The sequence below is a fragment of the Mobula birostris genome, chromosome 14 (genome assembly GCF_030028105.1).
Source record: "Mobula birostris isolate sMobBir1 chromosome 14, sMobBir1.hap1, whole genome shotgun sequence".
Taxonomy (NCBI): Eukaryota; Metazoa; Chordata; class Chondrichthyes; order Myliobatiformes; family Myliobatidae; genus Mobula; species Mobula birostris.
Window position 1 is genome coordinate 18,874,006 of NC_092383.1, and position 26,485 is coordinate 18,900,490.

At 37.7% G+C, this 26,485-nt stretch overlaps 1 protein-coding gene across 2 annotated transcripts in view; it reads right to left on the reverse strand.

Moving 5' to 3' along the window:
* Positions 1-26,485, reverse strand: part of clpxa (caseinolytic mitochondrial matrix peptidase chaperone subunit Xa) — a 51,037-nt gene that overhangs the window by 15,491 nt on the left and 9,061 nt on the right. The window contains exons 3-7 of one of the 2 annotated variants that reach the window (XM_072278170.1): positions 26,316-26,436; positions 23,273-23,427; positions 22,099-22,258; positions 8,992-9,033; positions 334-510 (exon numbers count right to left, since the gene is read on the reverse strand). In XM_072278170.1, coding sequence (XP_072134271.1) covers positions 334-510; positions 8,992-9,033; positions 22,099-22,258; positions 23,273-23,427; positions 26,316-26,436 — 655 coding nt within the window. The remainder of the gene's footprint in view (positions 1-333; positions 511-8,991; positions 9,034-22,098; positions 22,259-23,272; positions 23,428-26,315; positions 26,437-26,485) is intronic. The other variant, XM_072278171.1, reaches the window with a different exon arrangement.

Consider the following 26,485-nt stretch of genomic DNA (forward strand, 5'->3'; position numbering starts at 1 on the left):
GTATTTCACATAATTTTTGTGCTATTTTTCAGCCTTCTAGCATAGCAGCCCAGCTTCTCTTAATTATTTTCAATGATTCCATTCACAGGGTGTCAAGGTAAATACATTATATCCTTTAAAATTCAATATGCAAAAACAGTCAGCAATATTGAATTACTCCAATGCAGAATCAATACTTCAGGTAAACTTTACCTTTTCTTTTGCAGTCTGGTTGCTCTGGTGATTAAAAACTCAAATCATATATGATTTTCATAACGTTTGTTAAATTAAAACAGGATTGCAGAGTATAGGTATTACAAAGCTCACAAAAACAACCTGTTTTGTTCAACTGACCTGATCCGGTGGGACCAAGCAACAGAATGTTGCTCTTCTCCAACTTAATATCATCGTGAGCCGAATCGAGCACTTCGCCACCTCGTTTCTCTTGGGGAACTGACTGGCTTGCCTGTTGCTGCATGGAAGCTCCAAGGGCATTGCCATGTGGACTAATACCTGCAATTTGAAGTAGTTCTATGGAAAGAAAAAGCAAATCCTCAGATAACTCACTTTATCAGATCAATGATTAAAAACAGTAACCAAACTCTCAATATTTTGCAAATACTTCCAGAAAACAGCTCTGCATGAACTAGCAACACACATAAGCTGTATTTTTGATTTGTAACTGGCAGCCAATGCAGCAAATGTAAAGGTATATATTATTTACTTCCATTGTTTATGTACAATATAAGTCTTAATACCTATTGGCACAATAGTAAAGCTGCATGAAGTGAGAGATAGATTATAAAGAAAATTGCAGGAAAGTGATTTGAAAATTTTAATATGAACTAAACCTCACAAATCTGAATGTTGCATTTATACAACTTGTAAATACATTACATTTTCTAATATTCCAAAACCATTTTCAATGATTAAATCCAAAACTAACAAAGGAAAAAGCTGATTGAATAGGAGTGGATACTTCAAGCGTGCATAGTGCAGGAATAGGAAAGACTGGTCATGTATAACAGAAACCAGAACAGATGCCAAAAAACAGACATCAAGAGTAAATGACTTTTTACTTCATGAGCTAAAAAACCTATAAATACTGGAACTGAAATTTTAATATCTGTACGTAAATCCTTATCATGTGACCTACAAGCAAAATACAACAGTTACCATCTGCCAGTGTTGTAATTATAACTGACACGTGAAGCAAGTCTGCTGGAGAACTGTCAGGATCACCAGAACTAAAGGCTATTCCAACACCCAAGTAAATTAGGGGTTTAAAAAAAAAGGTGAATATTCCTCCATATCTTGCTGGAAATCAGCATATACAGTATGAAAGAACAAAGACAAGACTAGTGCTTACAAGAGAAACAAAGATATAAAACCTCAAATATCTGCAACACTAATTTGCTCAATATTCAACTGACTTCCTTTTCCAAATTCTTGTTTAGAAACTTATTTTGTATTATCAATACCTATTTTTTATATTTGCATCTGAAGTACTGTAGTTCATTCCTCATCTCCGATCAAAAGGTATCATCTTTTCCTCAGTTACTTACACTGCAATATTTTTCCTCCATTCATTTGAAAAGTCAGTCAATTTAAAATTTCTGTTGACATACAAACAAGTCTGCAACTTTTAACAGGTGGCCACTTGCCTTATTCCCACCCAAATTTCTCTGTAATCTTCCAGAATGAGTGAATATCAGCATTCTTACATGACACTGGTAGCAAAACTACTCTCATGCAATTACTTGTTTAAATTAATGGCTTGAATAAACTTAATTAATAAACGAACTTGAAGGACGCATGTAGTTTGGAAAATCTGTGATACTCTTCTATGGTGATTCTCTACATTTAAATTGAGATGAAATACAGTTCAACAGTCTGATGAGTGCAGCCCTGACAGTGCCCAAAAAGCTCTAGCACAAATCCAGCTAAAAATCTGCTTTGTAGCTGGTGTCCCATTCATTACCTGAAATAGATACTCTCTTCACCACTATAACCGCCAAGCGAAAAATCTGCAAATTCACTCCTGCAACGTACCAAGACTTCATCAACCCACTTTGCAAACTAACATGCCAGTAGCAGCCACATTAGAACTTCTCAAATCTAAACTCCCTTCCAACAACACTAACGTAGAAATAAATACACTGCCACTTCTTCATCCATGGTCAACAGAAAGCCGAGGACTCCTTATCTAACAGCACTGAAGAATCACTTCACCAAAAAGACTGAAGCAATACAAATCATATCCATTTCATGCAAAAGGTCTGAAATCTTACCCTCAGCCTACTTGAAGCATCACTTCCTGATTGTAATCTGATTTAGATTATCAAGGTTTATAGACATCTACAGGCATGGTACATTCATGAAGGCTTATAGACAGCTACAGGCATGGTACATTCATGAAGGCTTATAGACAGCTACAGGCATGGTACGTTCATGAACAGAGACCCAATCAGTCTCAGTCTGTGCCCCCTCTCCTTTACCTCATTAAACTCAGTCTCACATTGATTAAGTAATATCTATTAATTTCACTCACTTCCTCCAAATCATTCAGCGATTCAGGAACAGCTTCTTCCCCTCTGTCATCCGATTTCTACATGGACATTGAACCCATGAACATTACCCAACTACTTTTTTTTAAAAACTCTGTTTTTGCACTACTTATTTCAACTATTTAATACACATACATACTTACTGCAATTCAGTTTTTTTAAAAAATATTTATCATGTATTGCATTGTACTGCTGTCGCAAAAGTTAGCAAATTTCACAACATATGCTGGTGATACTTAACCCAATTCTGATCATAGGTATAGCTACTGATACTCACATCCATCCGTCTATCCCAGCTGCTTTGTAGGATAAGTGAAGTTGTCCTTGTTTTAGGCCTACTTCAGCAGATGCCTTACCTTTTCTCTGCCAGTATATTATAGGTCACTACTAGTTCTGTACTTTATCTTAGTTTTAATTTCCACCCTCGTACAATGTTATTTTGTCCATCTCTGACTCTTTCCTTTTCCTTGAACTTCAGCTCGGGGAGTGGGGGGTGGATTACGGCCAATTTCCACACCAGTTGATCCAAAGTGGCTGTTTCCCCTTAATTGTGGTATCGCCTTCCATCAAAGTGGACCTCATCTTCCACCATATGTCTCAACAACCAAAAGATCTCTCTAATTTCCACCATTTTCAACTACTAGACATTTAGCATTCTTAATGAACAGCTGCTTTCGCTTCTTGGCTCACTTGTCTATCTTCACCTATGGCCAGGTAACACCTGTCCTTCTATCTCTTCTCCCGCCGCCCCCCCCCCACACTATCTAGGGGCCGACATTCTGCTTTCAGTTGAATCAGAGATTGTCTTCCAGTTTAGTGTGTTTCAATGCTCACAATGTGGTCCACTCTGCAGTGGAGAAAACATACAGTTTCAGTAGTTATTTTATCTAACTGCTCTGTCCTTTCTATGAAAGAAACTGAGCTTTTAGTTGGTCATCACTTTAATTCTCCATTTCATTTCCACTCAGACCTCTGTTGTTATCCTCTTACATAATTTCAATGAAGCCCAGAGTTCGAGGAACAACATCTCATCTTCTAACTAGCACATTACAGCCCACCTGACCCAACAGAGTTTAATAATTTCAAGTAACCAGCCTTTCAGTTTACATCAGCTCAGGCTCGTTTTGAAGGGAGGTTAGCAATCTTGATGTTAATTCTGTTTTTCTCTCTCTACAGACGCTACCCAACCTGAAAAACATCTCCAGCACTTATTTCACAATTCCAGCAGCTGCAGTTTTGAGTGTTACAATTCAAGCTTTGCTGTTTTTATTTTCCCTCTCCTCTTTCCTGGGTTCTCATTCGTCCCATTTCTATTTACATTAGCTCCAGAATGATCACATCATTAACAAGCCTTTGTTAACAAAATAAATGCTGGAAATGTGTTTCGGGTTCAGCAGCATCTGTGGTGAGAGAAAAAGAGAATGTCTTCACAGGTTGATAACCTCCCTTCAGAACCAGATTGAACTGATATAAAGTAAAAGGCAGGATACCCATAGCTGTTATTTCTTTCTCTTGGTCTCTAGACTATGAGGCGTTTTCTTTGATCTTGTTATCCACCTCTCCCACCCCAGTCTCTCCACAACTTAAAACATTAATTTTGAACTTTTCCTAGTTCTAATGCAATGTTAACTGTTTCTTTGCCACAGATCCATCTGTTAAGTATTTGCAGCATTTTCTGGTTTTGTTTTGTATGTTTATTATAACAAACTGAAAGGTGTCATTCACAATACATCTTTTACACACACAGATTTTGCTAAATACAAACTGATAGCTATTTATAACAAAGCCAAAGTGAAACTCAGAACAACGCGCCACAGCAGAAGTTGAGTCCTGGTAAACAGAAATAGGTTACACTTCTAAAGTTGAATGATCAATTCTAGGAGTCATCTTGGCCCTTAAATGCATCAATAACTTGCATTTACAATGCCTCCAGACGAGAAAGTCACTCAATGTGCCTTGTAAAAAGACGACAAGCAATAGCAAAGTTTTAAAAGCCCTTTATTAAAAAATGAGAGCGAGAGAGATACTTCCTATATTTGTGCAGTGCAACAGGAATCACATTCACTTGGCAAAAAAACCATCTGAAAGTGGTTTTCTTTTAATCAGAATCAGTTTTATTATCCCTAACATTTGCCGTGAAATGTGTTGTTTTGTGGCAGCAGTACAGTGCAATATATAAAAAGCTATAAATTACAATAAGAAATACTTAAAAATTAAACAAATTCTGCAAAAAGAGGGAAAATAGTGAGGTAGTGTTCATGGGTTGATATGTTATCCATTCAGAAATCTGATGGCAGAGGGGAAGAAGCTGTCCATTTGTAAAACATTGAATACGAGTCTTCAGGCTCCTGTACCTACTCTTTGATGGTACTAATAAGAGGAGAGCAGGTCCTGGGCAATTGGGGGAGGGAGGCCTTATTGATGGATGCTCCCTTTCTGACGCATCCCTATTTGAAGATGTCCTTGATAGTGGTGAGGCTAGCACCCGTGAAGGAGCTGGCCAAGTTTGAAACACTCTCCAGCTTTTTCTGATCTTGTGTACTGGAGCCTCTGTACTAGACAGTGATGCAACCAGTTGCTCCCCACAGCACATCTGTAGAAATTTGCTACAGTATTTGGTAACACAGCAAATCTCATCAAACTCCTAATGAAGTAGGGCCACTGAAGATCCATCAAAATGAACTTATGCTAACTATTTCTATCGATCTAACCAGTAAATTGGATAATAAATCGCTGAAATGGACACAGTGACATATCATTTAAGTAGATCACCTCATATTTCAAATATACTCAGATACCAAGTGCAATGATTGAACGTTGGGTTGATTTACAAGCCAACAAGAATGAAAAGTAAACAGTACTTATAAAAACTTAATTAAGGATAAAAGAATATGTTTGTTTGTTTCAAAATATATATCTGCCTCAGATATCAACCCATTATAAGGCATTCCTGTTAATTAATATATTAAGCAAATTTCATGACGTCAGTGATACTAAGCCTGGTTCTGATTCCGATGTGCATGTCCAAACAAGTTATTCAGTCATTGTAATAGTTCAACCATATTATGCAAAACATTTTGAAATGGAGGAAAATATTTTAAACACACAACAAAAATCACTAATTTAAAGTAAAACAAATGACAGATCTATCATACAGTTAGAGGTTGTCACAACATTGAACAAATGCAAGTTCTAAATTTCACTCTGGCAGCTGCTGACAGAAGACTGGAGAAATTGTTCTTAGTGTTAGATTTCCCAGAGGTTGCAATAATCTATGAATCCTGATTCAGCACTTCACATTTGGACTGCAGTACTGGAAAGTAGTAATATAGGGTGGCAATGCTCCCTGGGGTAAATATTTCTTTAAGCTAGGAACAGGGTGAGAAGCTGGTTTGCTGTACAGACTTTTTATCTGAACTGAAATTGAAAGCTCCAACAGGCATAAATCAGTTTATCTGTCAATAACTCTGCGCTGCTGTTGTAGTCACAACTTTGTAGAGAGGGTTTACAGCTGCATGTTGTCCTTGATAATGATTGGTGAATCCTACTTTGATAATTATACTACTGCATTTGTAATACAAAAATTGACCTAAAGATTGTAAATTCAAATCAGGTTCATTGCCATTCCTTAAATTTTCACTTGAACACTAATGTGATTTCTGAGATTCTCACTGCATCGCTTCGAATAAGTTTTGAAGAAACAGGGTAGAGCTCTGCACATAAGGTTATAGAATGGAGATACGGAAGGTACAATGAACCTGGGTGTCCCTAACACAAGTCACTGCAAACAAGGTGTTCCGGTGTAGCAAGCAGTCAGGGGGCAAATATAACATTAACTTTCATCGCAGAGGATTCGAGTATAAAAGCAAAGACAGCTTGCTGCAGCCATAGAAAGCCTTAGTGAGATATCAGGTCCATCTGATGTTTTGTACTCCATTTCACAATCTCTTTATCCGAAGAAAAGTTCTCACCATCCAGGAAGTACAATTAAGATTTACTAGATAATGATACAGAGAAAGATTGGGTTGTTTATGCCAATATTCCTACGTAATTCAATCAAGACAAAATGGACTGGAAACCGGGAAGTACGTTCCCAATGATGAGACTGTCTTGAATCAGAGGTCACAGCCTCAAGGTGCAGAAAAGGGTGGGGGGGAATCAGAATAATTTCTTCACCCAAGAATTGGTGAATATATATTTAATGACCTGGCCCACATTATCCTCTGGAATTTACTACCACTGACAATGGAGGAAGCCAGTTCTTAAACATATTCAAGAATTCAAAACAGAGGGGGAACTCAGCAAATCAGGCAGTATCCATGGAAGGGAATAAAGAGCTGACGTTTCACGCTGAGACCTTTCATCAGGCCCGAAATGCTGACTGGTTATTCCCATAAATAAAGACTGCCTGACCTGCTGGGTTCCTCCAGCATTTTGTGTGTGTTGTTCTGGGTTTCCAGCATCTGCAGAATCTCATGTACTTAGGAAGGACACAAGTATGTTGCTTATGGCTAAAGTGATGAAGGTATGGAGCGAAAGTGGAACAAGGTGCTGAAATAGATGACCAATGAATATCATGTTGAATGGGACAGCAGGGATGAAAGGCTGAATGGTCCACTCCTGGTCCTATTTTCCATGTTATACAAGTTACAGGCATGTTCCTAATTAGGACTGTTTAAGTCCTTGTCATGGAGGAATAAAGTTCAAACTTGTTATCAGAGTACATACATGTCACCACATACAACCCTGAGTCTCTTTTTCCTGCTGGCATACCTAGCAAATCTGTAGAACAGTAACTAAACAAAATCAATGAACAGCAAACTATGCAAATATAAATAAATAGCAATAAATAATGAGAACATGAAGTAACAAGATAAAGAATCCTTAAGTGAGACCATCGTTTGTGGGAACACCAGAAATAGAATGAGTATAGTTACCCCCTTTTGTTCCAGAGCCTGATGGTTGAGGGGTAGTAACTGTTCTTGAACCTGCTGGTATGAGTCCTGAGCCCTTGTACCTTCCACTTGATGGCAGCCATGAGAAAAAGCATGGCCTGAGCTGTGAGGATCTTTGATAATGGATGCTGCTTTTCTACGGCAGCATTTCATATAGATGTGCTCAATGGTTGTGAGGGCTTTACCCATGATGTACTGGGCTAAATCCACTCCGTCTTGTAGGATTTTCCACTCAAAGGCATTGGTGTTCCCCTGTAAAGAACACTTTCCACCACACAACTACAGAAATTTGCCAAGGTTTTTGATAACAAGCCTAATCTCCGCAGACTCCTGAGGAAGTAGAGGTGCTGTCGTGTTTTCTTTGCAATTATAATTCTATGGTGGGTCCAGGACAGGTCCTCTGAGATACTGACAACCAGGAACTTAAAAGTTACTGACCCTCTCCACCTCTGATCCTCCAATGAGTACTGGCTCATGAATCTCTGCTTTCCCTCGAATTTGTATTGTACATGCACCAAAGTGGTCATTACCAAAATATACGCTATTGTTCTTAAACCAACCTAGTTTCCAAAACATGCAGCAAGCATTTTAATAGGTAAAAAGCATAGCACAGGGGTTCCCAACCACTTTTATGCCATTAACCAAGGGGTCCGTGAATCCCAGGTTGGGAAACCCTGGCATAGCACAATGATGAAGCGTTATTTATCTCATGCTTCCAAACATAAGTACAGATAAACACAAAACATACAATGCTGCAGATCTGTAGGGTAAACAGAAGTGGCTATCAAACTGTCATTCAAATAATAATCTTAATGAACGGATGATTAAACACTAACAAATATAACCCACTGGAAAGTGAAAATTTTTTGGAAGAATTGAAACTTGCAAAATTACATTCTATAAAGGATAATATATAAATATTTCTTCTTGTGGGTTCCCAAATACTACACTTGTTTAATCAATTTACAGAAGAAATTTGGAGCATCATGAAATGCTATCTTTGCAATTAAACCCGTGGGTAGGGTTTACTACAATGAGACATCTACCAGATGAATTTTTGACCAGCAGTGTTTTTTGCCTTGTATATCCTAGGAAAAATAAGCCAGTACTTGTCAAACTGATCTTCAATTCATGGTACAAGCAATTTTAACTCATGAATTATGTTTCTGTTTCATGAAATTTAGAACATGACAGTTAAGAAATGCTGCCGTAAAAATAAGGAAGTTTTAAAGCATAGACAATTGCAATGAATTTCAGGCACCCAATCAAAAAATTTCACTAACTTTCAGAAATTTCAACTTGGTTTGCAATTTCACTTTTTATTTATTATTCTGTTTTTTAGATCATCACCTGTGTCCATTTTTAAGATCACAAATTTTAGACTATCTGTGTGGCTGGATACACAATTCAGTTAATAATCAGGCTGTTTTCAACAAAAAAAAGAAAAAACGAAAAAAAAGGGCACAGGTGAGAAGATGGAGTCGACTTACTTGAAAATCTGTACTCATCCTCTCGTCTTCGGATTTCTAACTCTAGAGAAAGGTTAGAAATAGTATCAAAGAGTGAACTAACTAAAGGCAGCAATAGGCATTGATGAATTGTCAATCTGCACATTTAATAAATAGATCTGTTGCATACTGCTTCTTTATAAAGACCACAACCCTTACACAATTAACATACTAATTTTTAGCTCTAATCAATATATCCCCAACAGAAGCAGGATGTAAATAATGCATACGAGTTGAGACCAACACAAAATTGATATTTGAATAAATGACAACATTGATTTCCATTACAATTTAGTGAGAGGCATAAACTACCTTAAATCAAAAATATAACTCAAAAAAACTTGCGCAAGCACTGTGTACTACAAACAGACATCAGTTAATATTGTACTTCATGAAAAAGGGAACAGAAGCAGCAGTAGATCATATGACTCCTTGGGCCTACTCCACCAACCAATGACGCACTCTATGGCTTGTCTGCTCTGCTGCCTGATCCTCACATCTTCCAATTTCCAAAAATCTATCAGGTTTAGACTTAAACATTCTCAATGGCTCTGCAGCTATAATGTAAAGGCCGAGAATCCAAAAAATATATATTATAGCCAGCCAGATAAAGAGATTTCTCTATATACAAGTATAAGGTAGCAAGTCTTTCAATCTCAAATAATGCCCAGTTTCACCAGAGAAACAACCTGGAATCCTCTGGATCTTGAGTATAAAGCAAATATATGAATTGGCAGAATAAGATACTCAGTTTTTAACTCTGCTCTGACATTCTATAAGGTGATGGTTTCCAATCCCATCAACCCCCAACAGCATGTCGCCCCTCTGTTTTGAGGCAGACACCATCTGTGCCTGCCTTAAAAATATTCAGAAACATGGTTTCCAATACTTTGGAGAAATTCTGAAGACTTGTCACACTGAGGCAAAAAGTATACTGTGTCTGTCTCAAATGAGCAACACTTTACTTATAAAAAGTGACCAATTCTCCCACGAGTGGAGACAACCTCTCAACATATTAAGCTGTCAATGCCTTAGGATGTCATATACTGTAGATCAAGTCATCTTTCACCCTTTTGAACTGCAATAAGAGCCTGGTCTGTGTCAGTCTTGTCCTCATAAGGCAATCCACCATTCCAGTGATCAGTCCAACAATCTTTAATGGAACTGCTTTCAACACGTTAAAATCCATCTTTAAATAAGCAAGTGCTCTATCATGTAGTTCAGATGTGGTTTCATCAACATTCCATTTAACTGAAGAACAAACTTCCTTCTTTTGTAATCAGTTCACTGAACAATAACAGCATTATCTTTCCTAATAATTTGATATACTTGTAATCTTGTGAACATGCAGCAGAGCGTCCAAATACAGTGTTGGGAAGTGTATGGTCAAGCACTTTGGAAGAAGGAATAAAATTGTAGACAATTTTCAAAACGGAGAGAAATTTCACAAGTCCTTGGTGCAAAGGGACTTGGGAGTCCTCATGCAGGTTTCCATAAAGGTTAATTTGCTGGTTGAGTTGGTGGTGAGGAATACAAATGTAGTATTAGCATCCATTTCGAGAGGACTAGAATATGAAAACAAGGATGCAATGCTGAGGCTTTATAAAGCATTGGTGAGGCCTCACTTGGAGCATTGTGGACAGTTTTGGGCCTCTTATCTAAGAAAGGATGTGCCGACATTGGATAGGGTTCAAAGGAGGTTCGTAAAAATGATTCTGGGAATGAAAGGATTATCATACGAGGAACTTTTGATGGCTTTGGGCCAATATTTGCTGGAATTTAAAAGAATGAGGTGGGATCTCATTGAAACCTATTGAATATAGAAAGGTCTTAATGGAGTGGATGTGGAGGATATTTCCTATGGTAGGGAAGTCTAGGACCAGAGGGCACCACCTCAGAATAGAGGGATGTCATTTAGAAAGGAGATGAGGAGGAATTTCTTTAGCTAGAGGGTGGTGAATCAGTGGAATTTATTGCCACAGGCAGTTACGGGAGCCCGGTCATTGAGTGTATTTAAGGCAGAGATTGATAGATTCTTGTTTAGTCAGGGCACAAACGGTTATGAGGAGAGGACAGGTGATTGGAACTGAGAGGAAAATTGGATCAGGGTGATGAAATGGTAGAGCAGAATCTATGGGCTGAGTGGCCTAATTCTACTCCCATGAATTATGGTTCCTACTAATTAAGAACATGTCAACCTTGAAATTTGGCTTCCGCAGCCATCAGTGGCAATGAATTCAACAGATTCACCATCCTCTGCCTAAAGGAATCCCTCATCTCTATTCTAAAGGGATGTCCAACTCAAGCTTGACGCATTTTAACAATACACTACTTCATTTCTTTTCTGCCAAGTGGGCAACTTCCCATTTTTCCATGTCATATTCCATTTGTCAAATATTCACCTTTTTACTTAATCTGACTACATGACTTTGCAGCTTCCCCATTTCTTCTTCACAACTTTACCATTGCATTACTGGAAGACTTAGTAATCAAACCTTTGGTAACTGAGATCACAGCACCAATCCCTGCAGCATATTAATGACTCTTTACCAAGCAACAAAACAACAATTTATGCCCATTCTGTTTCCTGTTGGAAATCTTCCATCCATGCCAATCCCGATAGTCTCAGTAAAATTTCCTACTTTCCTACTCTAACTGCCTTCAATAAAAAGCATTTTTCTTTCTGTTTGTTGAACGTTTATATTTTAATAAAGCTTTTATTTCTCATCCTTGATAACATGGCTCATTCTAATGTTAAGTTCCTCAATTAAATAATTATCAACAGGTTCTTCAAAAAAAAAATTCCTTACCAATTTGTTGTTTTCAATTAGGTTCCCTCCAATAAATTAATATGGGTTTAAAACAAATCCTAAAAAGCAAAATTTCAATGCCTTTCATTTCACTAAAGTCTTGAATAAATTCCTATAAGATTGGAATTCAGTCCACTAAGTAATAAGATTGCTGTGACTTTCTTCAAAGCATTTGCTCTTTATTTCATTTCAAATATGTACAATATTTAACCAGGAGAATATACTCAAAATTAATCACCTTTAAATGAGATTAGTAGATGAGGCACAACAGAGGCAAGACATTACACACTAAAAAAAGTTAGAAGTATGCAATACATAGCACAGCTGAGGACAAGATGAACACAAATAGTATTAAACATGCCAAATCACATCATAGCAAGGATAAGTAAAGCAAACACGATTTAGAATAAGTAGAGAAGTTACCGTTCAGAAAATGACATCGGCTATATTATATTTTTTATAATTATATTATATATAATTAATTATATGTGAAAATAGCAAACAAGTGGCATCTTTCTGACATTCCCACAGGACGTAATAGATTTCCACATCTACAAATAAAAGTTGGATTTCTTTCTCCCAGACTGATCCCTTTTCCAGGCTGCACAAGGAAACTAGCCCCAGGATCACCTGAAACAAAGCTAAAAAGCTCACCTGAATACTCCCAACCTACCCTCATATTTCCCCTCAAATTGATAAAACTATTTGTACTTTAAAAGTTAACCTTCTAACACAGAAGCTTGAATAAAAGTTAATGAAATATATTGCATCTTATTACATCTTTAAAATAAATACGGAAAGCTGCTGAGATCATAAGTCACAAAAAAAAAATTCTTTGCACCATGTATATTCCAAGAACATTGGCTCAGAAAAAGATGATTTACCAAATTCAACTTTCCATAAACAAGAAGCAAAGCTCCAGGTGAATCAATGGTCACGAAATAGGCAAGCAGCAAAGCCCAAAAGTTCACAACTATAAGTTTAAACATTTTGAAATTAACATTAAAATTGAAATATATTGTATAAACAATGCAGCTCATGTTCTTGCAGAAATAAGGCAATTTGTTACATTTCTTTAGTTGTAATTTTGCTGATATTAACAAGTTGGCCACACCTCGAATGAATACCAAACATAATGATCAATATTTAAATATTAAATCAAATACAGTGGATTTCGGTTCATTGGGCCATCGGTTAACCAAGGCAGCTGTTTATTTGGGACAAGTTTTAAAGAAAAAAAACTAATCAAGAAAATAGCCAGGATTCCCTTCATTTATTTGGGACACTCTGCTGTTTAATTGGGATAGGAGACTATTGCCAATCAATCAGTTTCTACTAGCGTCAGCTACATGCACTTGTGTGGCCATAAGACACCACACCATACTGAGAGTAAACAGTTTTTAAATAACATCAGTTGCTTGTATTTGCGTTCAAAAAGCAGTGCTTTTTGTCACTGATAGTGAGCAAGAAATAAGCAACAATACAATACAGATCTGTTTTGATCACTGTAGTTTCACGCATTTAGGCTTGGAGATGCCATAAACGTCCGGGAGTGAAAGAAACAATTTCACTACTTCAACAAGTTAAGAACTATGAAGAATGTGAAAGTATCAACAATCAACTTGAATGTTACAATGAAAATGATAATTTGGAGATATAGTTGTCCAAAACATTGTACAAAGGCAGTCCATTAGATGCACTGACTTTCTTCATTTACAGTCAATCAAAAGAACATGGCAGTGTAGATACACTGGATGAATTCCTCCATCAATAATGAGTGCAGTGGATAGAGGGGAAACAGATGGACGTTATTTACTTGGATTTCCAGAAGGCGTTCAAAAAGGTACCACATAAAAGACTTATCCATAAGATAATGATGCATAGAGTTGGGGGGGTGTTGTATTAGCATGGATAGAGGATTGGTTAACTAATAGAAAGCAGAGAGTTGGGATACATGGGTGTTACTCTGGTTGGCAATCAGTAGTGAGTAGTGTGCAGCAGGGGTCGGGTCTCGGCCTGCAACTGTTCACAATATGCATTAACGATCTGGAAAAGGGTACCGAGTGTAGTGCATCCAAGTTTGCTGATAATACTAAATGGAGTGGAAAAGCAAATTGTGCAGAAGAAACAGATTCTGCAGAGAGATATTGGTAGGTTAAGTGAGTGGGCAAGGGTCTGGCAGATGGAGTACAATGTTGGTAAATGCAAGGTCATCCACTTTGGAAGGAAAAATTAAAGAGCAGATTATTATTTAAATAGCAAAAAATTGCAGCATACTGCTGTGCTGAGGGACTTGGGAGTGGTTGTGCATGAATAACAAAAGGTTGGTTTGCAGGTACAGCAGGCTATCAAGAAGGCAAATGGAATGTTGGCCTTCATTGCTAGAGGGATTGATATTAAGAGCAGGGAGGTTATGCAGCAACTGTACAGGGTACTGGTGAGGGCACACCTGGAATACTGCATGCAGTTCTGGTCTCCTTACTTGAAGGAGTATCTACTGGCTTTGGAGACAGTGCAGAGGAGGTTCACCAGATTGATTCCAGAGATGAGTGGGTCAGTCTATGAGGAGAGATTGAGTTGCCTGGGATGTACTCGCTGGAAATCAGAAGAATGAGAGGAGATCTTATAGAAACATAAAATTAAGGGGGTAGATAAGATAGAGGCAGGAAAGTTGTTTCCACTGGTTGGTGAGACTAGAACTGGGGGACATAGCCTCAAGATTCCGGGGAGTAAATTTACAACGGAGATGAGGAGGAACTACTTTTCCTAGAAAGTGGTGAATCTGTGGAATTATCTGCCCAATGAAGCAGTGGAGGCTACCTCAGTAAACATACTTAAGACAAGGTTGGATAGATTTTTGCATAGTAGGGAAATTAAGGGTTATGGAGAAAAGGCAGGCAGGTGGAGATGAGTCCATGGCCCAGATCAGCCATCATCTTACTGAATTGCAGAGCAGGCTTGATGGGCCAGATGGAATACTCCTGCTCCTATTTCTTATGTTCTTATTAGGAACTAATACAGTTTTATAGTGCAGTAATAGCATTGGTAGTGCTCTAATTTGTTCTTTCATCTAAATACACAAGTTGTTACTAAGTTACATGGTAGTTTGTCTTTTTATAATTTATTTTTTATTGAAGTTCATCATCAAACAAAACTTTCCAGAAGATGTATTTCAGATACTGTATGCATAGGTATACACTTATGGAAAGGAGAGGAAAGAAAGAACAATCAAAAGAAGAAAACTATGTAAAAAGTAGGGAGTGATTTTTTTTTTATACAACATATTCATTGACTTGTGAAAATAAAATCAGGTCTATGAGGCGTTATGTAGTTAAACCATTTTTCCCAGTATGAATCAAATTGTTCCAATTTATGATTAACAGATGCTGTTATCTTCTCCATTTTGTAAATGTCCACTGTAATTTCCATCCATATATTTAAAGTTGGGCTCTCCTGTGTTAACCATTTCCTGGTAACGGTCTTTTTACCAGCCACTAGCAGAATATTCATTAAATATTTCTCTCTTTTCAACCATTCTTGAGGTATATACCTAAAATATATGGTCTTACTTTCTAAGGATATTTCATATTTAAAGATGTCTTGTAGGGTACTGTGTATCCCACTCCAATAGTCTTTGATAACGGGGCATTCCCAGATAATATGGTAATAGTTTGCATTTTGATTTCCACAATTTCTCCAGCAAACAGGGAGGTTACTATCATAATGGGATTTCTCAGAGGGTATAATAAAATACACCACCCAAACTCCCTCCATTTCTGTGAACTGGTACACTTCCATTGATATCTCCATATTATTGTCCAATCTTCCTCAGATATTATCCCTCCTTCCTTCTCCCATTTTGTTTTAATGTATGAAGTCAAATGTGTTTTAAGATTTGACAAACCCCTATACACGCTTGAAATTATTCTACTACCATTGTCTGAATTATACTCTTTTCTAAATAGCTCTATCAAACATGTACTTGTCTTGGTTACATTTTTAACCGTCCTATTAACATACTGTCGCATCCGTAAATATCGATAAAAGTCTTGTTTTTAAACTTTCTTAACTAGTTCCATGAAACTTCAGCTAATTGGGCAGCCCAAAATGTACTGGTCCCAATTAACCAGGAACCACTGCATTGAAAGTGTTTATGAATTGAATTGTTATATTAAGACAAAATTATGCTTCTCAGTGAGATCTTGATAAATATGTGTCTAGTTAATATCTTTCAACACTTTCCAGTAACAAATGGCAAGTATATTTTGCAACTAAATCAGGAGAGAATATTATATAACATGGAGATTTGTGTTACATTCAGTAACTCCTAATAAATGCTGTAAATTATGTGACTATTCGTGGGCAGGCATTTAGCATGATTGCTCTTTGAGAATGCATTGATAGTTTTTTCTTATTTAGTCACTAAATGTTGAATAAACAATTAGGATTTGCTCCAAATGTTGTAAATTTTGTGGAAAACCAACTGATTTGTTTCTTTTTAGATAATAAAAATAGAAACTGAATCACTTGGCTAAAAAAGTTACAACGCTTCTTTTCTCACCAAACAACTGGAATAGAACATATTATAACTTATTGACATAAATAATTTGCTGATCTTACACAGTATTACACATAACTGCTTGTCATTCATAAGAATGCTTTACTATCCTTATGGCATGGGTTTTTGCTACTCACTGGGCTGAATTGCTAAAAAAAAATTATGTTTAGTTTGAGGAACTCACTTGCATAAAAATAATCTTAGATTAATCCAAATAAATTAGACACAGCCTAAAAAAATTACTCAGAAAAAAACTCCACTAGTTCACGACAGCTCCTAAGCACTTCAGTGCCCTGCACTTGAATACTCACGTCAGCTGTAAATTTTCTACTTCTTAAAATTAAATAATTTACTATTTATATTAATACAAGCTTAAGATTGTGACTGTAGGGACAAATAACTTAAAATGATAGTCACTTGCAGACAAATAAAGGAAATGGGAAGGAGAGTGCAGGAAAGGTCACTGAAGTCTCCAAAATATAGATTAAGACAAAAAGTTTAGAAATTTAACTTCAGGCAACAAGAAGACAAAATTGAAAAGAAGGGTAGTGAATACAGGACTGAAGGTGTTAGATTTGAATGAACTTAGTATACAAAATAAGTCAGAAATTGTCAGGTTGTGGATATTACTGAGTTGTGATTGATAAAAGATATTACGACACAACTCAACCAACTGAGCAAACTCACTCCTGTACGGCTCCTCGTCACCATCTGAAATTCTGCCAACCATAGTTGTGTCATCTGCAAATTTACAGATAGCTCGAGCTGTGCCTAGCCATATAGTCATGGGTTTAGAGAGAGTAGAGCAGCGGGCTAAGCGCGCACCATTGAGGTTCGCCGGTGTTAACTGTCAGTGAGATGTTATTCCTGATCCGCAATGACTGTGGACTGAGGAAGTCAAGGATCTAGTTGCAGAAGGAGGTAGAGGCCAAGGTTTTGGAACTTGTTGATTAAAGGGCATGATGGTGTGCAAAGCAGTGCCGTCATCAATAAACGGAAGCCTGACAAAGGTACTGCTACTCTCCAGGTGGTTCAAGGCCGAGAATTCAGAAACTGGAGGGTAAAACGACTTGAAGTCCTATTGCCTGATTCCCTAAAGGTTAACCTGAAGTTAGAGTCAGTTTTAGGGAAGACAAATGCAATGTTAGCATTCATTTCAAGAGGGCTAGGATATAGAAGCAAGGATGTAATGCTGAGGCAGACTGCATTTGGAGTATTGTGAGCAGTTTTGTACTCATATCTAAGAACGTGCTGATATTGGAGAGGGTCCAGAGGTTTACAAGAATGATCCTGGCCAGGAATGCAAGGGTTAATGTATGAGTAACATTTGATGGCCCTGGAGTTTAGAAAAGTGAGGTGGGGATCTCATTGGAACCTACCAATATTGAAAGGTCTAGGTAGGGCAAACGTTGAGAGGATGTTTCAAACAGTGGGAGAGTCTAGGACCAGAGGGCACAGCCTCAGAATAGTTGGACATCACTTTAGATCAAAAATAAGAATGAATTTCTTAAGCCAGAGGCTGGTGAAGCAGTTGCAGACTGCTGTGGTGGGAAGTCATTAGGTATATTTAAGTCAGAGGTTAATAGATTCTTAAGTAACAAGGGTGTCAAAGGTTACAGGGAGAAGGCAGGAGAATAGATTTGAAAGGAAAAATAAATTGCTGTAATTGAATGGCAGAGCAGACTCAATGGGCCAAATGACCTAATTCTGCATCCATGTCTTAACAGTCTTAAGGTGCAGGACAAAGCTGGCAATGGAATTATTAAACTATTTATGATCCAACATTTTCACTTATTAAAAGTAAAAAGCATTCAAGATTTGGAATGGACTCAATGGGCCAAGTGGTCTTACACTTCAATTCTAAATCCCACTGCACTTAATTTGCCTTTTATGTTGATTACATTATTTCCACAATTCTTAGCTTTGAATATCATACTTAAATTGTTAAAATGTTAGAATTGAATTTCCTGCAATTTTCTTGCAAAAATTACCTCCGAATGCCAAATTCTGAAATATTGCCAGAGAAAGAAAGAAAGCAACTATCATTTTCACTGAAATGATATAGGACAGAATACATCTCCAACTAAAGTCTAACACCCTGATCTTTCCACCACTCCGTAATCTGCAAGTCAGTTCCAATTTGTCAACTTGAAAATCAACTGGATCCTTTCACAAAACAGCACCTTGTAAATCATTAATCTGCCTTGTGCTATTTGCTATTTGGCCTAGAGGACCAATAAAGTACAAATTTACAATCACTGCAATCCAAGTTGCAAATCTTTCTCACACTAAATACACAAACCTTTCTCACACTAAATAGAGAGCTTGATCTACGATCTCTGATCAACTATTGTTGATGAAGTCATTATACAATCATGCCAAAAGTCACATGGTCGCTTCAGGAAGCATTTGCATTATTCTCATTTGCATAGGTCAAAAGCATCAATGCCATATCACATTTTTTAATTTGGACTTGCGCAGACAGATAAGGGAATGCTGAATAGTTGATCTACTATTTTTCAGATTTGTCAGTTAGAAAGACAGGAAGTATATGGAAAACCATCATTTCCAGATTTCTCCCCACGTATCTCTACAGCCCTTACTCAGCCTCACCCCTACTCTCCGTCAATGACACATTGGGACCTGGAAACAAATTACAATCTTTCTGCATTCCAGAGATAGGTTCTATTAATCTCACTTAACAGTGCCATACAGAATTCTACATCACATGGGTTGCAGCATTTTCTTAAAAAAGGACAACGTGCACATCAATTCAAGGCTGTAGGCAAGGCTAATAAACATCAAGGCTGATATTCTGGGGAGAGGGATGTGGGGAAGAGTTGTCACACTGACTTTGAGGCTTGTTTCTCTGATCAAATACAAAAGGACTTGAATCCTGCCCTCTTATTTTCAACTGGCAGTAAAGAATAAAACTTCAAACATTTGAAATTGGCACATAGAGAACTAAGTTTTATATACACATTAATCTACAATCTTTCACAGCAGCAGATAACATGAAAGAATGCTTTGACAAACTTCTATAATTCTTTTAAGGTGCACGAACGTACAATTTTTTGTAAACTTTTCCTCCATCCTTCTTTTACCCTCAGCCCAACCTGCCTGCCAAGTTCAGCATAATAATGAAATACTTCACAAAATGATACATACAAAAATATTCTTATTATAGCACAACATAAATAAAATTAACAACTGTTTGTTTTAACCTCGATGGTTCAATGATATACTTCTTGGCAAAGACTAAGAATATAAACAAAGATAAATATGAAATACAGGCAGAAATTTGGCATGCTACTTCAAACTCTGAAATCTGGTTAACTGAGTATCAAACCACTAACCTTTGGAATTATAGTCTTGATTCATGAATGATTAATTTATAGGTCAACTGTTTGACTGAAATAGAATCACAAGAACAATATCGCAGACAGAATTTTGCTTTCTGTAGATACATCAGAACAAAATGAATAAAATTCACCAGCTTTGTTCCCCATCCATCAACCAGATCTCTTCAGAACATGCAGCTGATAAAGAATCAGACTGCTTACAATCTGGGATTGACCCAAAATGAGTGCCTGACCACATATCTGTAACGTCACAAACTAACATGACTGCTTCAAGGCACTTCTTAAAACCTACCTGGTTACAACTTTTTGCATCTTCCAAATACCTCACTTGATTCAGTGCTAAAAAGTGCTTAACCATATTTCAAAGAATAAATACTAAACTAAGATGAGTATCAATGGATAATTCCAACAGAAATGCAAACTGTTGCAGCTCACAGAAAGAAGGAAGCTCCAGAGAGGACCGAACTTCAAATGTGCAGAATGATTTCTCAAGAATAATGAAACATACATCGCCTACTCTGTTACATATAAAAATATTTGAAGGTTTACTGTAGAATAAATTCCAAAAACAGTGAATGATTTAATCTCTCTCATTTACTGTCCATATAATAATCAAGGTATTGGATTAGTAGTAAAAGAAATTGTACATTATAAACAAATTGATCACATTATGGATTATTCTGAAAACTGATGCCTAAAATAGATTGTATTTTAAACAATTTTAGCAGCTTGTGAATGTCTAAGATTATTAATATCACAGATGATAAAGCCATGGATCTAATAGGAAAAGATTTCATTTTCTGCAATAGTTGTGCGTCCAACTATCATAACATGACCTTTATTCGTGCAGCAATGTTACTGATTGCTAGGATGTGCAGGGACACATCATCAGATGTAATGTGGGGTCATCGGGTGTTTCCAGCTTTCAACCTCAGACCCGATTGCCCAGGTAACCTAGCCAGGGTTGATCAGGCCCTAGCTTTTGTCCCAGCAGCATTGGTCAACAGCGCATAGCCATCTGGAAGCTCACTCATCAGCCTAAAATTAAGGTCTTCCACAGAATTTGCATTACCAAAATCAAGATATAATTATTTGGGATAATTATGACTTAAGCATCGTTAGTTTACAGAACAATGCTGACAAAAATTGATGAAAAATAACTCCATACTTTCAAAAGCACACCAGTAATGGATGATGATGCAGTTGTTGCTGAGCTTTGTCAGCAGGAACTCAGTATTCACGATATAGTCTCATATTTTGTTTTGAATGGGAGAGCATTTAGCCTATCTAGACAATGCTTGTTTTTGGAGCAAATTCATCAACCCCATTCTCTGACTTATTTCTTTGGTACCCCATTTTCTCTCATGTGCCCAGCAATTCTGCCTGATTCTGCTGCTGACATTGATTACAAGTCAAAACTGATATCAATACATATACAGTATAGAAGGGTGGCATGGTAGTGTAGTGGTTAGCACAGCGCTTTACAGTACAGGCAACCCAGGTTCATTTCCCCACGCTGCCAGTCAAGAATTTTTATGACCTCCCCATGATCGCATGGGTTTCCTCCTGGTACTCCAGTTTCCACCCACAGCCCAAATACGTATGGGTTGGCAGGATAAATGTCCTGTGGTTTGGCAAGGCTAGGACTAAATCAGGGGATTGCTAGGTGGCACGGCTTGAAGGCCTAGGAGGACCAATTCCTTGCTGTATTTCAATAAATAAATACACACACACACACAGAGAAAAGTAATTGAGATCTAAAATACTGTTTTCATTCATAGATTTTGAAATATGCCCGAATAAATTACACTCTGTGCTTCATGTCATAACTAAATTTACATTTATAAAGGTAAATCACCCCTTTGAATATCATATGCAGAATCAACAAAGCATGCATTCTGTACGTTTGCACATACAAGAATGCATACAAGTAGCAACTGCAGATTACAATCAAGATTCACAAATTATTCTATTTTATATTGTCTCCTGCTACATGGCTTTTGTTGGCAGTGGGGCATTTGCCTGCTCCCATGCTTCTCAATATTTATAATTTCATTCAATTTACTTAGCCATAACTTTCATTCTTTCTAGGTAATTATTCTGCCTTCAGCTGTTCTCCAGTTACTGGACTGTGTAATAAATACAGCACTGCATGGTATTAATACCAATTTTGTCCCACATTCAAAAGCATAGAATACAAAAGCCAATACTCATCTGCAAATATGAACAATTATTTTTCAATACCAATAACTTTAAAAGATACTAATAAATTAGGGATATCACCACATAAGCTCAAGTTCAATTCAAGCCATGTACTACAAAATTTATCAATGTATTGAGATAAATGATAAATACTAACCGCGAGGTGTCAGAGAGGCTTGCTTCTCCACATCTGTTTGCTGTCTTAGAGCCGTTGGAATATTATTGTGAATGCGCTTATAATGGTTGTACACGGCAACTGAAAGCACTTTCTTAGCATAAGACTGACCAACTACATATTTGTCGAGATAACTATATATCTGAAACAAAATTAAAATAAGATCTTGGTGAAGATCTTGGTGGAGAATTTTGTATCAAATTGAAGGCAGTTATACACAATTGAATATGCAAGATTAAGATCAGAATCAGATTTAATATCACCAGCATATGTCATGAGATTTGTTAACTTTACGGCAGCAGTACAATGAAACACATCATAGATATAAAGAAAATCTGAATTACATTAAATACATATATATTAAGATAAGTAGAACAAAATAACAGAAATAAAAAAGTAGTGAGGTAGTGTTCATGGGTTCAATATCCGTTTAGGAATCGGATGGCAGAGGGGAAAAAGCTGTTTCTGAATCATTGAGTGTGTGCCTTCAGGCTTCATTACCTCCTTCCTGACGGTAACAATGGGAAGAGGAGACGTTCTAGGTAGTGGGAATCCTTAATGATGCACGCCATCTTCCTAAGGAACTGACCCTTGAAGATGTCTTGGATCTGACAGAGGCTGTTACCCATGATAGAGCTGACTAATTTTACAAGTTTCTGCAACTTATTTTGATTTTGTGCAGTAGCCTCCCCGCCCCACCAGACAGTGATGCAGCCAGTCAGAATGCTCTCCACAGTACACCTGTTGAAGTCTGAGTGTTTTAATTGATAAACCAAATCTCCTCAAACTCCTATTGAAATATAGCCATCGTCTTGCCTTCTTTATAGCTGCATCAATGTTGCAAAGGATGACAATCATTTTGTTCAATAAAGGAAACATTGTAAATAAATAAATCATTCTTTGCACTCAAAAGAAATGTCACATCTGACTAATATTATGTAAATAAAAACATAACATTTGAAAAATCACTGCTTATCTGATCTCTTTTAAACTTAATTCAACTTCATTTTTTCAAATTACTACTTTGCACGTTAGTAATGTAACTTAAAACCATTTCTTCCAGATATTGCTCGGGTAGCAAGATGCAGAACGAAATCAGGGAGTAAATTCCAACCCACTCTTCAGAATTACACAATAGCACATAAGCAAGTTTTACCTTTTTTGGAGGTGGTGGTGGTTTCTGCTGGAAAGCTAGCTTCACAGCTTCAGCTGCTGACTCTGGCTCCTTATTTAAACTCTTCTTGGAGTCTGTTTCAGATAGCACCACAAAGAAATGGTGGCATTTTTCGCATTTCACAAAGCGAGTTGAAGCTGAGGGTAAAATGACAAAATTTCTTAAAAAACAGTTCTGTCATATCAGTGTTGATGATTAGCTTCAACTGGAGTCACAATCATACATGGTGGAAATGCTCAATGTAGAACATATACAATTACAGGTTTCCCCCGCCATCCGGAGGTAGAGTGTTCCTATGAAATGGTTCGTAAGCTGAAATGCCGTAAAGCAAAGAAGCAATTACCATTTATTTATATGGGAAAATTTTGTGAGCGTTCGCAGACCCAAAAATAACCTACTAAATCATGCCAAATAACACACAAAACCTAAAGTAACAGTAACATATAGTAAAAGCAGGAATGATATGATAAATACACAGCCTATATAAAGTAGAAATTCTTTTCCACAATCATTACCGGCACTGTTCTCCATAGCGAAAATCTCACGCAAGCGCACTCAGCAGAAAATCCCATGCAAGCGCTGTTGGCAAAAACACGGCACAAGTGCTCTCCAGTAACCTTTAAGCTATGAAGCTGCCAAATCATACCAAATAACACGTAAAAATACACAGCCTATAAAAAGTAGAAATAATGTATGTACAGTGTAGTATCACTTACCGGAATCGGGACAGCACCGAGCACACTGATGGTGGTGTGTTAGACTGAGTCGTCACAGGTTGGGTGGTGCAGTGGCCCCCACTCTCCGGGCCACCGACCGATACCAATCCGTGAAGCATGCAGGGGTGCAGCAGTAGCCAGGAGGCACACAGCACTTCTTTAAGAAAAAAGTCGAAACAAACGTGCTAATTAATTAGGTGCTGCCCAGCACGTAACTGTCAGCCCAGATCAGTGCCGATTTTCGATTGCGTCGTCTCTGATCTGGGCCGACAATTATGTGTCGGGCGGCACCTAATTAACTAGCATGTTTATTTCGGCTTTTTTCCTTAAAGATGTGCTGTGTGTCTCCCGGCTACTGCTGCATTCTCCGCAAATCAGTATCTGTCCGTGGCCTGGGGGTTGGGGTGGTGGGACACTGGGGTGTCATCTCGCCATCATCTGTTTCCATTAGGGCAGGCAGGTCATCTTCTCCTATGACTGCCCGCCTCGATGTCGAAGGTCAAGGTTCGTCGTCTGCTGTGGAAGGCTTGCTTGACTGCTGAGCCTCACGCATTTTTCTATCACACAGTTCTTTGTAAGGACTCAAACCATCTTGCAAATATCCCCTAAACCTACGTACCCTTTCAAAATTAAAGTCATACTTTATCATTGCAGCGAAAATCTCACATAGTTGCCTCACGTTCAGTTCCTGGACCACTTCACCTTCGGTCCGTTTGCTACTGTATTCGGTTTCCATTGTTATCCTTTTTTCTTCCAATTGCATCAGCTCTTCATCTATCAGATCTTGGTCATGGGATGCCAAAACCTCTTCAACATCATGTTCGTCAGCTTCCAGAAGCCAAACTTACATTGTCCTTACTTCGTTCACCACAATCGAAACACTTAATTATATCTAGTTTTACACTAAGCATAACACCCTTACGAGCTCTTTTAGGCTTTTCCGATACCTTAGGACTCATCTTGCAAACGGCTGCTCACAGGCAAGTGTTAAAGCAATGCCAGTGAGAATGCCGTTCCGAATCTGGGGGAGAGCAGCTGCTCGGGGCGCGCGCTGCCTTTTATTGCGCGCTGATTTTTTAACCGCACACTGATTTTTTTTTCCTAACAGTGAAAACACCTTCTGAAAGCGAAACCAGGGTACTAATGTAGGTCTTTCGTAACAGTGAGGTTTTGTAAAGTGAACGTCCGAAAAGCGGGGGACACCTGTATTTCCATTAAAGTTTTTAAACCAATTCAATATTGTATTTTCCAAATCACCAAAAAGTTGGTAAATGCCTACTGGTCACCGATTGAATAAATGCCTGTCCACCTTAACAGGACAAATGACCTCAGTGGAAGGAGGGAATTAATAGGAACAAATCCATAAAGCTTTTCCACTGCCTAAAACACAAGTCATTAACATGATAGAATATTTTGGATGGTGAATCTCTGACGTTCTCAGCCCCAAAGTCATGGAAGCTAGCTAATTTGAGCTATTTAGCCAGACACAAGCCGCAGGACAGAAGATTTGATGGAAAATTAATGTTGTGCTAGGGTGTAGTGTGCTGAGGATGATTGCTTCAAACTTCCCAAGTTTAGCTGAGCAAAATCAAGAGTCACGAATGATTTAATATTTGGCAAATAGGCTGACAATATAGCGGAAGTGAAAGTGTGCATAGGAGGAAAGCATGGGATGTACAAATGGCAATGCAGATATGCAAAAGAATGAGTCAAGCATGGAGCTTTAAGAAAACTGATGTAACCTTGTGGTTTGAGAAGTAATTACTACAGATTGACTGGTTAAGATCTGTGAGTTAAAAATAAAACTGAGGTGGAAAACTAATGACAAAAATTGGAAAAATTCCATGTGGGTGAATGTACCACAATGAAAAGATGGCAGGAACAGTTAAAAGTCCTTCATGCCATGTGGAATTTTGCGGTGCAGAGGAACTGAAGCAAAGCTTTGTGGGAGGGATAAGAATGGATATAAGATTTGAGATGATGGATGAAGATTTTCCAAACAGAAAATGAAGCTGAAAATTGAACTTACTGATTGCAGGTGCAGAAGGATTGACCTTGGATGTTAATTACGTGGATCACGAAAGAGAATTGTGTGTAAAGCCAGGGAAGCAAATCTTGGAAAGCAAATTGGAGAATTTAGAACATTTAACAGAAAGAAATGAAGGGACAACAGTGTGGGGAAATTCATGGCCTGAAAACCCCAGCAACAGAAGAAAACCGTTGAAGAATGCTTCCAAATAATGTGCATACCAAAATGCCTCACAGCAATAAAATATCTAAGAATAAAGTTATATCAACGTATTACTTACAAACAAAGGTCTCTACATGAGTGCACGGGTCTCCACACTTTGGGCAACGCAGCTGGTTTCCACCTTTCCCAGATCCACTTGAACCAGACGATCGCTTGCTGCCCCCTTCGCTGACAGACTTCTGCAATGTTAGGGGAGAATTTCAGTTGCTAGAAATTCGAGATTAAATA